This window comes from Cyanistes caeruleus, chromosome 4 (genome assembly GCF_971803275.1).
Source record: "Cyanistes caeruleus chromosome 4, bCyaCae1.hap1.1, whole genome shotgun sequence".
Classification (NCBI taxonomy): domain Eukaryota; kingdom Metazoa; phylum Chordata; class Aves; order Passeriformes; family Paridae; genus Cyanistes; species Cyanistes caeruleus.
Window position 1 is genome coordinate 10,749,925 of NC_141704.1, and position 14,428 is coordinate 10,764,352.

Sequence of the window (14,428 nt, forward strand, 5' to 3'; positions counted from 1 at the left end):
TTTCTGCTGTGCTTGTTGCATACCTACGAGAAAACTCGAAGTGGGCATACACTTTGAGCAGCCTAAGTCATCTGTAAAAGATACTTTTATTTTTTTCAACCAGGAAGTGCTGGAAATACATAGTGTAAGCTGACCTTTCGCATTTGCAGTATGTTCACACACTCCTAGTGCCAAAGCCTGATTTTTCAGCATGTGCCTGCTCCTTGCTGTATTTTTGGCTATGATGGTAACAGCAGTTGCACAGATTTTTGAAACTTTCTTAGTAAATAAAACTTATTGCACACAGGTACTGCGTATTTCATCCAAAGTTTACAAGGGAGCAATGTGCAGTGTTTCTGATACTCACCTTCCTCTGAAAACTATTACATATTTTACAATATATTTTCTTTAAAATCTTATGGATCTTAAGGGAAGTGTTATACAGTCTGTCCTACATGGCCTGTTCAAAATATAAATTGCCTTGTTTTGTTTTGTTTTATGGTTTTTTGGGGTTTTTTTTGTTTTTATTTCTCATTGCAAATATATTTTCAACAAAGGACAAGTATATCTATTCACAAATACGTGAAGTGAACACCTTTAGAGAACAGGTAAATACTACCTAGACATCTTTCTGAACCTTGGCTGCACTTACACCTTTATCTCAACAGTGATCTAGGGATAGAGTTTACAGATACTCACTGTGTAAAGAAAATATTTGTTCAAAGTCAGTGATAACTGAGTCCACTGCTACTCATTGCCATTGTGGTATTAGGTGAAGCAACTGTTTCCTTTCCTTGTTTCTTCTGGATTTTGTATAGCAACATTAAAGAACATTGTTTCTGAGTTATTGTTTGCATAGTAAACTCATTTCTTTCTACGGTATATCTGTGGCAGCTTTGTTCATCTTAATAGACTTTTCGTTATCTTCCTTGATCTCTGTTGTGTGACTAAGGAGACTTTCCCTAATGTTTGACTTATCTTTCATGACATGGTTCATCTACAAAGTTTAAATTATTCCACAAAGGTAAAAAGAGTCTTGTAAAAAAGAGTTCACAGATAGGGTTTTATAGTTTCAGTTGTAAAGTCCAGTCACTTCAAAAACATTATGCTCTAATGAATTTAGCCTTAGTATCCATGCCAGAAATGTGAACATTTTCCAAGTTCCAGCTCATGTTGTAATGAGGGGACTGAGCCAATGTATTGGACTCACCTTTGAGCTTTCTGCAGGAGGAATTCCCTCCCATATTCAGAAGATAGTACATACCACCAGACCAACTAACTCTCCCACAATAAAAGAACCCTTTTTAAATATAGATGCAATTTCTTGACCATTTTGGACATCACCAGCCTAGAATACAGCAGGAAAGTTGATTCACCCTTCAGAAGAAAGTGGTGCTATAAAAATAAATTTGAACTTTGTACAGTTTGCCATTTGATGCATTTGCATCAAAACAATGAAAAAGGTGCTTAAAGCATTGCTAGTGTGCAGGGTGCATGTCTCTCTCCCCACCAAGACTGAGATATTTATAAAAGCAGACATACCTCATTAATTCAGTAATTTCCCCCCAGAAACAAAGTGAACTCATTGTGCTGTGCAGACCAAATACTGAGTGGAATTTAAGGATTTTACCAGAATGAAGTGGAACTGATGGATCTCCTCTGATACATGATTAGCAAACAGACACTAGGAATGCTTAAGACATAATTAATACCATTGATATGTAATAGGATTAAAATTACATAGTATAATACTATTGCTGAAGTGTGTATGTATGTATTTATGCACAGGACTGTACGCAACATTTAGTGAGAGCTATAAACCTGATCTCTTTCAGCCCATTTGTTTCATAATAAGAATAAAGTTCTGATGGATTGAGGCAAGGAGGCAGATGTACAAAATCACTTATAAATTTGTACAGATCTAACATCATTCTGTCAATACCTGCTCCAGAAGTAAACTCTTCAGCAACATGCAGCAAATGCATTGCTTAAATCCCCTGTGTACGAATCTTGTCATCACAGGGAGAGGTGAGAGCAGAAGAGTGGCTGCTGGATGCCCTGGCAGGGTTCACTTCAGGCTCCAGTTAGCAGCAGAAAAACAAATTCTCCAGAATTTTGATTCTCTCAGGAGCTTCTCAGTAGTCTTCCATGCTGATTATGAACACACACACACACACACAAAAAAAAAAATACACATACACAGAGCATGAAAATAGCCTCAAGTATTTCTGAGCCTGTGACTTTTGCCAGCTTGACCACACTCTCTGGGTAGTCCAGGAGTACAGACAAAAACATCAATCAAAGGACCCAGCTGTACTGGAATGTATTCAGCCACTACTCCCACTCTGAGAGTGAGAGTTTATTTTAGCTACTGTTTTCTACTCTGGGGTTTCTTTGTCGTTATTCAGTGGAAATTGCTTGGTTATTCACAGAGTAGAAAATGATAGTATATGTATTTATAATTGTAATTATATATACATACATTTATGCACACACACAGACTCAAACACAGATAGACATCCTGACTGATGGGCTGAGTTTTTAGCCCTGCACAGGGAGCAGAAGCTCACAGTTCTGTTAATGTAGGAGTTTCATGTCTCATTCTGCTCAAACATAATGCTCCTGTGCTTAGAACCAAGTGCACAAAAGGGGACAGCTATTTCTGGGTGTTACTCTGAGTAAAGTTCAACAATATGATTGTCTGGTCTCTGCAATACTGAAGTCAGCTTGAGGCTGCCTGGGCAGCCAAAACTGCTGCTGGTAAAAATTGGCACTGATCCACTGACTGCAATAGATGTTGTGTCAGTTTACAGCAGCAATAAATTCAATCCAGTCACTTCATCTACTTTTGTAACAACAAAAAAACAATTCTTTGAAGTTCATACTTGACATACTGAATGTGATACCTTTTGGTAACAGTAGCCTTACTCTCCCTTGGTCCTTAGCAGTGCAAATGGAACGTCTAAACTTTCTATCAGGAATGGTTTCCCATATATGCAGCTCTTCTGTGACATTTAATGGTACAGTTCCATGAAGTCTTTAAGAAAAATCTGATTACCCTCATGCATTCTAGGTTAAGTCTTGGTAAATCAGAGAAATCCTCATTCCCATGACCCACTATTTATAGACTCCTGTGTAAATACGGAGCTGATGAATTTAAAATAAACTTTTGTTTTCTCAAAAGCCATAACAATTCCCCCTCCATTTCAATTCTTTTCAGATGAAGAGCTTTTTTCAGGAATGTATATTGATTTCATGGGGACAGATGCTGCCATTTTTCGCAGTCTGACCCGGAGGAATGCAGTGAGGACTGACCAGCACAACTCCAAGTGGCTGAGTGGTGAGATGCCTTTAATTTACCAGAGTATTAATGGGTTTCACAGAGATTCTGCTTTCCTTTGCTTAAAACAAAGACCTTATCTTTTAAAGAGCTTTTCTGAATTGAATTTATGAAGTTGAACTGTGAAGAATGTGTGTAAATACAAACTGTAGACAGTGCACAGATGTAGAGGGATCCCTTCATGGACCAAGCTCCACCTGAGGGCCTTTTTGCATTAAGGCTGAACCAAGGTGTTTGAGGGCAAGTGCATGAAAACCTTTCCAGTGGCAACTGGTCAGACAGTCTGATTTCTAGAAAAGTGCCTTCACCTCTAATGAATCAGATATTGCCTTAAATTAGAGTTTGATTCTAAGCCACCAGCTTCAGTTTATTCAAGGCAATCCATCTCTGCACAGAAGTTTCACCACCACTTGCATTTGAAATGTGTGCAGAAGAGTGTCCCACTATCAGAGAAGTCAATGAGAATCATTGCCACTTAATTCAGTGGTGAGGAATTGTTCATCTAAACACAGTAGAAAAACTCACTTTTGATTGGAATCACATAACTCTTTGCTTTACTGACATCACTGTGAAAATTTCCCCTGTCTTTTCTGGTAAGACTCCTTCCAATGAAACCAATTTAAATTAAAATGGTGGTCAACCCTCTGAGCAGAGGTAGGTGTGAAAGGCTGTAGAGCAACTAACATAGAAGTTACAGTTTTAAAAAGCCTTCAGGTATGCTGAAGTAAAGTTACTGTGGTTTTATCTTGATATTTTTTATGGTGATTTATTACTCCTGTCTGGATATAACTACAAAGAAATCACAAGATTTCAGTCACAAATTCATTTCACTATGAAAGGGAAACTATGCCTGCTCTTTTTTTTTTTTTTTTTTTCTGCTTGTTATACATTTTTACACTTATCTGCACATCCTAATGAAAGAAAAAGAAAATTTTAAAATGCCTAATTTCTGGAAAACCTACCTGTTCAAAACAGGTACTTGAAAGTGCAGTTTATTTCCATGTTCTTTTAGAGACAGAGTCATGACATTTATTATATTTATTGAGAATAGAATTATGTGAACAGAAAAATGCTGCAGTCTTAAAAGGGTTTTCTGTCAGATGTTCAACCTTTGGATCAGATTGTTTCAAACTTTGTACTGCAACAGGACAAGCAATCTTGCATGATCATTGAAAAGACAAATGCTGGGAAAGGGGCCACTTCTTCCTTCAGTCAAAGGAGGTGTTCTGAGAGCTCCTGCACTGTCCATTATATGCTTGCTGTTAAGGTTATAAATCGTTTTTCTCTCTCCCTAATTCTCATTTTCAGTGTTTTGCACATGTATTTCAGTATGTTTACCAGCCTCTGATATGAGGTCAGATGCTGCTCAAGCTTTTGCATACTCTGCTTTCCTTTTCTGGGTTACACAAATTGTTTTTCTCTCTTATCTATGAACCTCATTTGTTATATTTCTAAGCTCTTCCAGCTTATTTTTGTGTTTTGTCTCAATGAGACTTGACTTTGGTGCCCCAGATAACACACTGATTCTTCCTTCTTCCTTGAAGTCTTTGAGTCTCTGCATTAATCTAATACCACTGCTTCTGGACTGCTCCTCTAAAAATTTGCTATGAAATAAAATTTGAGGATGCAAACACATACGGTTGCCAGCAAGGAGCCATTTACCTCTTAATATTTGGTATATTCAGCACTTCCTTGAAGCAGTCAGTAAATGTCAAATCATTCATTGCTTATACTGATACATCTTTTGGTTTCATCCTTTTGGTAAACTTTTTCATTTCAGAGCCTATTTTTGTGGATGCTCATGTTATCCCAGATGGCACTGACCCCAATGATGCCAAAATCTACTTCTTCTTCAAAGAAAGACTCACAGACAACAGCGGCAGCACAAAGCAAATTCATTCAATGATTGCAAGAGTATGCCCAGTAAGAACTATTTTGTTTACCAGGTTGCTGGGATAAGCTGCTAGTGTGACATGATAATGTAAAAGACTAAATGTTTGAAAAGCCTTGGCAGATTTGACAAAAAGATTTGACAAAGTTCCCTGTTCCTGTGTCACCATTCATAGTTGAGAAGAGTTGTTACTGGACTCACAGCTAGGGTCTGAACAGGTTATGTATTATCTGACTTTATGTGTAAGAATATGGAAATGTAAAGGTTCAGGAATTTGTGTATTTCTCTCACTGAGTCAGAATAGCTGCCAATGTTGGATTTTCCTTGAAATTGTTGAATTGTCCTTGGCACAAATAAGGCACATTATTTTCTTAATAAAAATGAACTTTAAGCAGTGGAGGCTTTCACACACAGACACACACACACATACACACACACTCAAAATATTTAAAGTATATCCAAAATATCAAGCTTTTAAGTTGGTGGATTTAACTTGCAAATGCTGTTTTCATTTTTATGGCATCTGTTCTTTCTACTTGCTTGTATTGATCCATGTGTGAGCCTAACTTTAAAAATGTGCACAGGAAATTTAAATTCAGCAGTTATAACTATTCCTGGGCAATAATTAATTTATTTTTTGCAGAACTCTTCATTGTCTCTATTTTGTGGGTTGTTTTTTTTTTGTATCTCTAATCAACTGTAGATGAAAAATTACTGAAGCAGCTATTAATATCTTTGGTGAAATCAAATTTTTTTTTCTTTAATGAGAGAAAAATTCTAAATTTACAGTTGCTGCTAGCCTATTCATTCCTTCTTTTGGAAGTTCATTGTGAGTGTTTATATATTCCTTTTTTTTACACTGGGTTTTCTTTAAAATTTGATGCTTTGTGATGTTGTTGTGCCTAGGTGTGAAGGTGTTTGTCCTTCTCTGGCAATATGATGAGGCATGTGATCTCTTTTGTAATCTCCATTCCCTGTATTTTAGTGAGAGTGCCTAAAGGCCTTTTTTGGTATTTTGCAAGAAGACATTTGACACAATTACAGCTGCATTTGGTTTTTTACTGTTACAACGAAGCCCAGATGATTTTTGAAAGGCCTAAGCGTTTTTAGGCTTACACTGAAGCCAGTGGCAGAATCCCAAGGCAAATGGAAATAAATCTGAGCCAGTCATTTTTGTATACTTGTACACAAACCATCGTGTTCATGTATCAGCACCTTTGAGACTGGCAAGATATATTACCCTCTGAAAAGGCTCCTTATAAGTCACCCAAAACATTGGATTACCAACTCCAACAGCATCAGTGAATAGCACAGCACTTTATTGAAATCACATTTCAGTTTGGTTTATCTCTTTCCTTGGGTGACATCATGTTATGCAGTTTGGAAAATGCTGCTCTTGCATAAGGCGTTCACCAGCACAGTTAGCCAGGATCTGTCACCAAACTGCTGCATCCCCTGGTTTGGCAGCTACAGTTCCCACCTAGAGCCATGGAAAATTGGAAAGATCTGTGAGTGACCAGGCCATCTCTGGACCAAGCTAGTGGGACTTGCAACAGTGCACAACTAGCTTGACCCACACTAGCCATCATTTCTGAGTATTGTTTAGAGCATCCACCCATGTGAAGTGTGTTTTATTAGGTCAGGTGCAGCCATGCTGCTGTCAGGACGAAAAGAAACATTCCTCTGTAGATCCATGAGACCTTTCAGAGTGTGCATGGTCTTTATCCTGGGTGCCAATGAGCGATACAGAGCTCCACAGTCATTTCCAGTTATAACAGCATACACTGCTGATGCACAAAATCTACTGCCCAACCCTCTAACCCTTCTAGCCCAGCAGAAAAAGTCCACTCAGAAAACTAATTCTCATTTTTTTCTGCATATAGAATGCTTAGATGAGGGGATTTTGCTTAGTCCTATCTCTGTTAAATATGGAATTTACCAGATAATTATCTAGATAATGAATTAACCTGAGAAAAATGTGGGAAAGCCCAGTAAAATATTAGCTGTTCTATTTCTTCTTTTCTGAAATTAATATTCCTTTCCAGAATGACACAGGAGGTCAGCGCAGTCTCGTGAACAAGTGGACAACGTTCTTGAAAGCAAGACTTGTGTGCTCAGTAATGGATGAAGATGGAACAGAAACATACTTTGATGAATTAGGTATCACAAAAAATGCTACATTTTGTGCATATTTAATGACTGATTTTCATTCAGTTTCTCAGTCGAGTTGTTAGCAGTGAAATCATAGCACTAGAAGCCCATGACAAAATTCCCTTTTCAGTTCTATGATGGCACAAGAAAAAAAATCTTCATAAGTCTCTCTGTGTAATTATCATTACCTTTGAAATAAAGGTAATTAATCTGGACTATGTAAACCAGTGACATATGTAAAGAATTAGTATTTAGAAGGAAACATCTGAGTGACTTCTACTATTTTGCTACTAGCCTGGATTACAATAGAGGGTTTTTAACATCCCTTTGAAACTGTTTCTTATCCCACTGTATAACACACAGTGTTACACATCATTTTCAATAATGCATTTTTTTTCTATTTTTTGATCACAGTCCTCAAATTGGTAATTCATGATAATACTAATAAATCCTGTTACTGGCACCAGAAGTAGCGCTATTCATAAATATAATTTCTCAGGCATCATTCAGTCACATCAATTTTTGTTTCAACATGTGAAATACTGTAAATATTCTATGCATATAATCTATATTACACGTATTTATCAGTACTTAACATTAATAATAATATTGATGTTAACTACTCTTTAAATTACTATCATTCAATATTAATTATGTTGATATGTAATATTAATGCTAATAAACATTAATATTACATCTATATATATTACATAATCTATATTATGATACAGCAATCATAAGAAGTTTCTTTTCATGAAGGGATTAATAGATGCATGTACTTACATGCCAAACAACATTATCAAAAAGTTTCAAATTCTGTATTTTCCACAGCTGAGATGTGCAAAATCATAGTTCTAAATTCAGGTGTTGGAAGATTTGGTATGTGTCTTACTATAAATATAAGTAATACAAGCAGCTAATGTGCCCTGCACTGGTTCTCATCTGGTTCTGATCTCTCATTGTATCCTCTCCCTCTTTTGTCCATTCTTATTTCTGATTCCCACCATAGCAAATGGGGTTTGGAGCTTTTGAGTTTATATATTCACAACTATTTTGTATACTTGCTTTGGTTCAAGGTTCCAATGGAATCTGATTGGGCCTAGGAGTAGTTCCTAACCTGGTCTAGCTCCATATGTGCAAGGTGCTTGGAGGACTGATTTTCTGAAGTTTACAGTGTCACAGCTCATCTTTCAGAACTGTGATTTACCAACCCCCTCCTCAGCAACAAAGCAGTAGGATAAGTGCTCTTAGTTTCTTGTATGACAAAGTGTAGGACCATAGTTGAGCAGGAGACAATGCTGTCAGCGTGGGCTCCCAGAACAATTTCACAGCAAAGAGGAAGAATACAATCACAGCTGGAAATTCAGAAAACTGGGAAAGAGCAAACACATGATTCTGTGTTCATGTATAATGCAGGAGAGTATAACACTTCCAGTTCTGCATGGTGAAGTCTTTTGCTTTTGACGTATTGAAAAGAATATTTAAAAAATTCAGCGGGCTAAATGAAAGAGCCACATAAATTAATGGAAAGCTGAAGAATATATTCTGTGATTAAAAGCTCAAAGAGTTCAGTCTTTTTTTGTTGTAAATTAAGTGTAAGAGGTAGCATGATTATAGTTATTAAAAACATTTGTGAGGAGAAAATGTCAGAGATTAAAGTAGTCTTCACTGAAGTGTAAAAAGAAATCAACAGATCAGAGGTAATAGTGGGTAGATTGATTTCGGTGAGAAGGTACAGTGAGTTTTGCACAGTGCAGCCAATAAATCCCTACACAACAGGAGGCAGGAGGTTTACATCCCTCACTGTCTTTACTGCAAAGCTGTCTGTTCATACCATGTTGAAAATGCACTAGTGAGGACACTCCAGTGCAGTCTGGACAATAAAGCACCTAATTTCCCTGTTCTCAATTACATCCATCTATGGGAACTCTTTGTCTTTAACCTACTGCAACTTTAATGTTTCCCTACTGCTAAACAACCTGCTGAAACAAGATACAGCTGAGAAAAATGTGTGACATAGATCCTGAATGTATTTGAAAATCTTTGCCTTCTGTCTCCACAAGGCTGGGGGCATGGAGTTAATTTCCAGATTTGTTTCTGAATGTTCAAACGCCAGATACTTGCATAAATGGGCTGTTCATGTGGTAAGTCTCCTTGTTCCCATTCAAGTCTTGAGATAAAACTATTGTTGAGTCTAGGAGAGATAAAACCATCAATTAAATTGGAAAATAAAGTTTTTAAAAATAAAGAAAAACTATTCAAAATGTCTCACTTTCTCTTTCTTACAGAGGATGTGTTTCTCCTAGAGACAGACAACCCCAGAACAACACTCGTGTATGGAATTTTTACAACATCGAGGTAAACATGGAGATTTGAAGAAAAATTACCTGAACTGCCTGATTTTCTGTATGAAAAGTCAAACTGGTATTTTGTGGATGAGGCTGTACTGGGCAATTTTGTGTGTCTGCTGTGGCTGTGATTTGCATGCAGGAGTCTCAGTGTCATTGCTGTTGCTATCTGTGTCAGAGCTATGCCTCTTGGAGCAAACTGCTTCCTGACACTGTCAGCTGCCACTGGGAAAACGTTCCAGAGAACTCATGTGGCATCTGAGAGCGCTTAACACCTCCTGAAGAACATCCAGCATCCCTGAAGGATCAAACCAGGAATTCTTACATGAATTCATACAAATGACTTCCAGTCTCTGGGCTGGCTGATGATCACAGAGGTTGGCTTTGGTTGGCTACAAAAGGAGAAGCTTACGGGACATTTGGTCACCTCCTTGCAGCTCCCTGTTGCCAGTCAGTAGTATTCACTCACTGTCTGGTTTAGAAAGCATTTTCTGAGCTCCCAAGGGTGGTGGAAGCACTAGATATGGCTTACTATGCTAAAACTCTCCACAAAGATAGACTGACAGCTGGACCAACAGGTTCTTCCACCTCTACCTCTATTTTTTTTATTTTTCCTCTTGCCCTCACTACATTGTGTTAACACAGAGTAAAATTGGTTACTCCCCTCTGATTTCTGATTTGCTACTCTTTATTATTTACCTGTTATTTCTTACATTCAAAGAAGTCTTCTGGGGTTTTTTTATTTTAATTTTCATTTAATTTATTTGATTAAATTAGAAAATTATGTAATTTATTATTAATAATTCCTTTAATGGCAATTTTTAGTAAAAAAATACTTTCAGATCCTTTATGCTCCAATAAACTTTTTTTACTGGATACAGGGGTCTGCTTGCTCAAATATGTAAATATGACAGGAGAATATGATTCTGTGATATCTAATTTGGAAAGAAAGTATCACTTAACTTATAAACTTAGGTGCTGTCTATAATTCCTACTTCACAAAAAGAGAAAAGAATGAGCTTATGTTTAGTAGTGAAACCACACTTATCTTTAGGTTAGGGGTGCAACAAGACTGAACTGGAAACACTTCTACCTAATTGTGGTATTTCTCAGTGGAAATGAGGTTTGTATCAAGGGACCACATAAGGTTAAAAAAAAAAAAAAAGAAAAATTCACTTTTTCCTGGCTCTTAAGATATTTTCTCTCTGTACTGAAGTTTTTACACATGCATTTCTGTTATCATTAACCACATGGTCTTTTCTTGCTTTATTTTTGTTCAACTATAGGTTGAATGTGTTACCTAGTTAAATACAGAAACCATAAGGATTTTTACTCCTTAATAGTTCCTGTATCTTCATCTCTGTAGACTTCCAACTCATAAGAGTAGCAAGAGAGAAATATCACAGGAAGTAATAACTAGTAGTATTTTTATCTAAATCATACAGAAGGAAACTGAGTAATCTGAACTAAATTATTTTAGTGTCATAATAGGCTGTAAATGTAACATAAAACATCTGGAAAGACTAAATGCATTTCTCAAAATCTATTAATACCTAGTAAAATTTCCAGAAATACCATAATCCAGCTGAAAGGTTCATTCCACTAATCCATATATATCTGAGAGCAATGTGGATTTCACTTTTGTTGTGTTACACTATGTGTAATATTTTCAGGCTTTTTTCTGGAGTTTTTTTTCTTCTTCAGCTGAAAACAATTACTCAGATTATCTTCATCCTACAGTTAACACCAGGCAGATTTTAGACTGTCTAGAGTTTCCACTTTTTAAAAATGAATGTTACAAACCTTACATAAGTGAGAGGAAAAATGAAGTCCATTCACTGTAGTCAGCCTTAGCATCAATCTGGAAATTTTTTCCCTAGTGCCCTTTATCATCACAGGGTGATGGAGAACATTCAGGGCTTGTGCTACCTGTATCCGTGGCTGAATCTAGAGCAGTGGGAAGAACATTCCCTTTTCTTAGGCAAATCTCTTTGTTCTCCTCAGGAAACTTCAAACTTGGGTCTTCATAAGACCAGTTTTATGGGTGGACTGTACAGGAGTAATTCCTTTACAGCCACATCATGTCCCCATTTTTTGCAAAAAAAGCTGGAAAGTGATTATAATAATCCAACTGATTGTCATTGCTTTGGATGTTTTGATTATGTTTTAGCCATGTATTTTAGGAGGCTCATGGAGGTCTTGTGGTTAATATACTGGAAGGGAGTTATGGAAACCTGTGCTGAGCTTGGCAGTAAAAAGTTTATAAAACTCCTGCCTCACTGAACTCAGCAATATTTTTGCCATTGATTTAACTGGAGCCAGATTATATTTCTTCTATATTTAGCATTAGGAAATCTTATTGCAGCATCAGGGCAGTGCCTGCCTCTCTCTTTTTTCAGTTCACTGTTCAGAAAGGTGCTAAGTCTTAAGAAGCAGTGGTGCATATTGGGCAGCTAGATTAGTTGATTTAAAATGCTTTAAATACATATAAAAGCAATAAATTGTATGAAATATTATGTTAGAGATATCTTTCAACATTGGACCATGTTAAATTATGGAAGAGCTATAAAAAAGTTTTTGTAAAACTATAAAAAAGTAGATTGCAATGCTAACTTTTTCTTCTGTCTTCCAGCTCCATATTTAAAGGCTCAGCCGTGTGTGTGTATCATCTGTCTGACATCCAGACTGTGTTCAATGGGCCATTTGCACACAAGGAGGGCCCAAACCACCAGCTGATTCCATATCAGGGCAGAATTCCATACCCACGACCTGGCACCGTAAGTACAAAGATGTTTATTCAGTCTTGCCAATTGCTTGTCTGCATTTAATGCATAAATAAATATTATTTATTCCAGGAGAAAAGTCTGTATGTGACTGTGACAGTTACAATTCAGAACTATTTTATTTGCTTTTCAGTTGCCTACAAATTCAACTACAAATCACGTAGTGTCTGGAAATCTAGAAAGAATTAAAAGTCAAGTAAAATGTTAATCGTTCTTTCTCTTTCTGCTCAAAGGTGATAAGAATTAGTTCATTAGGTGATAGGCTTCTTGTTTGCATGTGCATTTCCATTTTGTGGGTACATTTGAGCAAACTGTAGCTAAATAAACAAGCATGCAAAGACAGCATTGTTAGTGTGTTCCACAGCCTGGATCCAAATGTCTCTAAGTCTGTTTTCTGTCTGTATGAGTTTTCTCTAGTTCTCTAGACTCTTGCACCTCTACTCAGATGCTTAGGAGATGTAGTAGGAGATTTAGAGAATGAGGTTTCTGGGACTTGGCACTTGTCTAAATCATACCCTGACAGGTTCTGAATCTTAGAAGAGAGACCTAGAAATAGATGTGTTTTCTTGTCATTCAGTTCACCACAGTCTCCCTCATAAGAATGCTTTCTGTCTGCCTTACTTTCAGAACTTCCTTTAACTCTGTCAGGGGTAGTAATAATCTTCCAATAAATTCTGTACACAATTAGAGCTAGCTCTGCTTCCCAGTTGTGTAAAAGTATCTCATGAAATATTTTAAACAACACAGTTGTTTCTTCTTACTTTTCAACTTCATGACATATGAAAAAGTGCTGTAATGCACTTTCTTCTTTATTTATTTACTTACTTATTTTAACTGTTCTTAATTTATGTTTAGCAGAAATGTGACATCTAATATTTCAAGCTTTAATGAAGAATGTATGAACTTTCTATAGAATCATCTCTGAATCCAAATTTGCTAAATGAAGTATGGTAGTGTGTGTGTTTGTTGGCTCCTATGAAGTCTTACAGTTTCTCAAGTATCAGAATGAAATAAGTATGCAGAGAAACATAAATTATCTCTCAACAATGAAGTTATATATTTTTTTAGATTAACACTTCGTTGTTTTTCCGTTTATCACAGGAAATTAAATTTTATTTAAGTTTTGCCAGTCCCTGTGAGAACCTTTAGCCATATCACTATTTTAGTCTGATTTGTCTTTATACTGCAAAATCTTGTCCTTTTTATCTCTTTCTTTCTTTCTTGTACATGGAATAGCTAGGTACATGGAATAGCTCTCCCCGTTCACACAATTCTTCATGACATTTTAATGCAGTTGTTTCTGGCTTTAAGAGTTAGGACTTTACATTCCCAGATCTCTAGAATTAACTAATCAATACCTGACATACCACTAAGCTCTAATGCTAGCATTAGTCTTTCCTTGCAATTAATTCATACAGCTCTAATCTCATGAGTTTACTGGGGCTTTTAAAAAAAGACCCATTTGAACAGGAAGTTTCACACCCTTGTGATTAGTCACATTTCAAAGTTTCTTCCTTCTTCAGAGTATTTTGTTTGTATGTGTTTCCTCAACCACTGCCATGTTTTTCTTGGTTCATGTTATGGAGGCTTTTGCGGTATTCCAGATGGGCCTAAAGAAATTGGGCAACACAACAGAAAGGGGGAAAAAAATCAGATTTGGATTTTACATGGTGACAGAAGTTATTTACACTTTCCAAATATGCTGATGAGCTCTGAATTTGAAGATAAATTCTTAAATCATAGCTCATAGAGAATGGTCCTTTAGATGACCATTGCTGGTTTTTGGATCACTGGCTTTTGTGTGCTTCCTCATGATTCAGCCACAACACAGTATCCCTAAGTCATATTTTCTAAGATGGAATTTCTTTGGCTTTTCTTTTATTTCACTGCCAAAAAAAATCCACTTTTCAATGTGTGTCACAAACTTTATTTTTCA

The 14,428-nt window shown here is 36.5% G+C and overlaps 1 protein-coding gene across 3 annotated transcripts in view; it reads left to right on the top strand.

Annotated features, from left to right (window-relative positions):
- Positions 1-14,428, top strand: part of SEMA3C (semaphorin 3C) — a 115,938-nt gene that overhangs the window by 73,450 nt on the left and 28,060 nt on the right. For all 3 annotated transcript variants that reach the window (XM_086886623.1, XM_086886624.1, XM_086886625.1), the window contains exons 7-11: positions 3,200-3,319; positions 5,100-5,242; positions 7,256-7,370; positions 9,650-9,719; positions 12,342-12,486. In XM_086886623.1, coding sequence (XP_086742749.1) covers positions 3,200-3,319; positions 5,100-5,242; positions 7,256-7,370; positions 9,650-9,719; positions 12,342-12,486 — 593 coding nt within the window. The remainder of the gene's footprint in view (positions 1-3,199; positions 3,320-5,099; positions 5,243-7,255; positions 7,371-9,649; positions 9,720-12,341; positions 12,487-14,428) is intronic.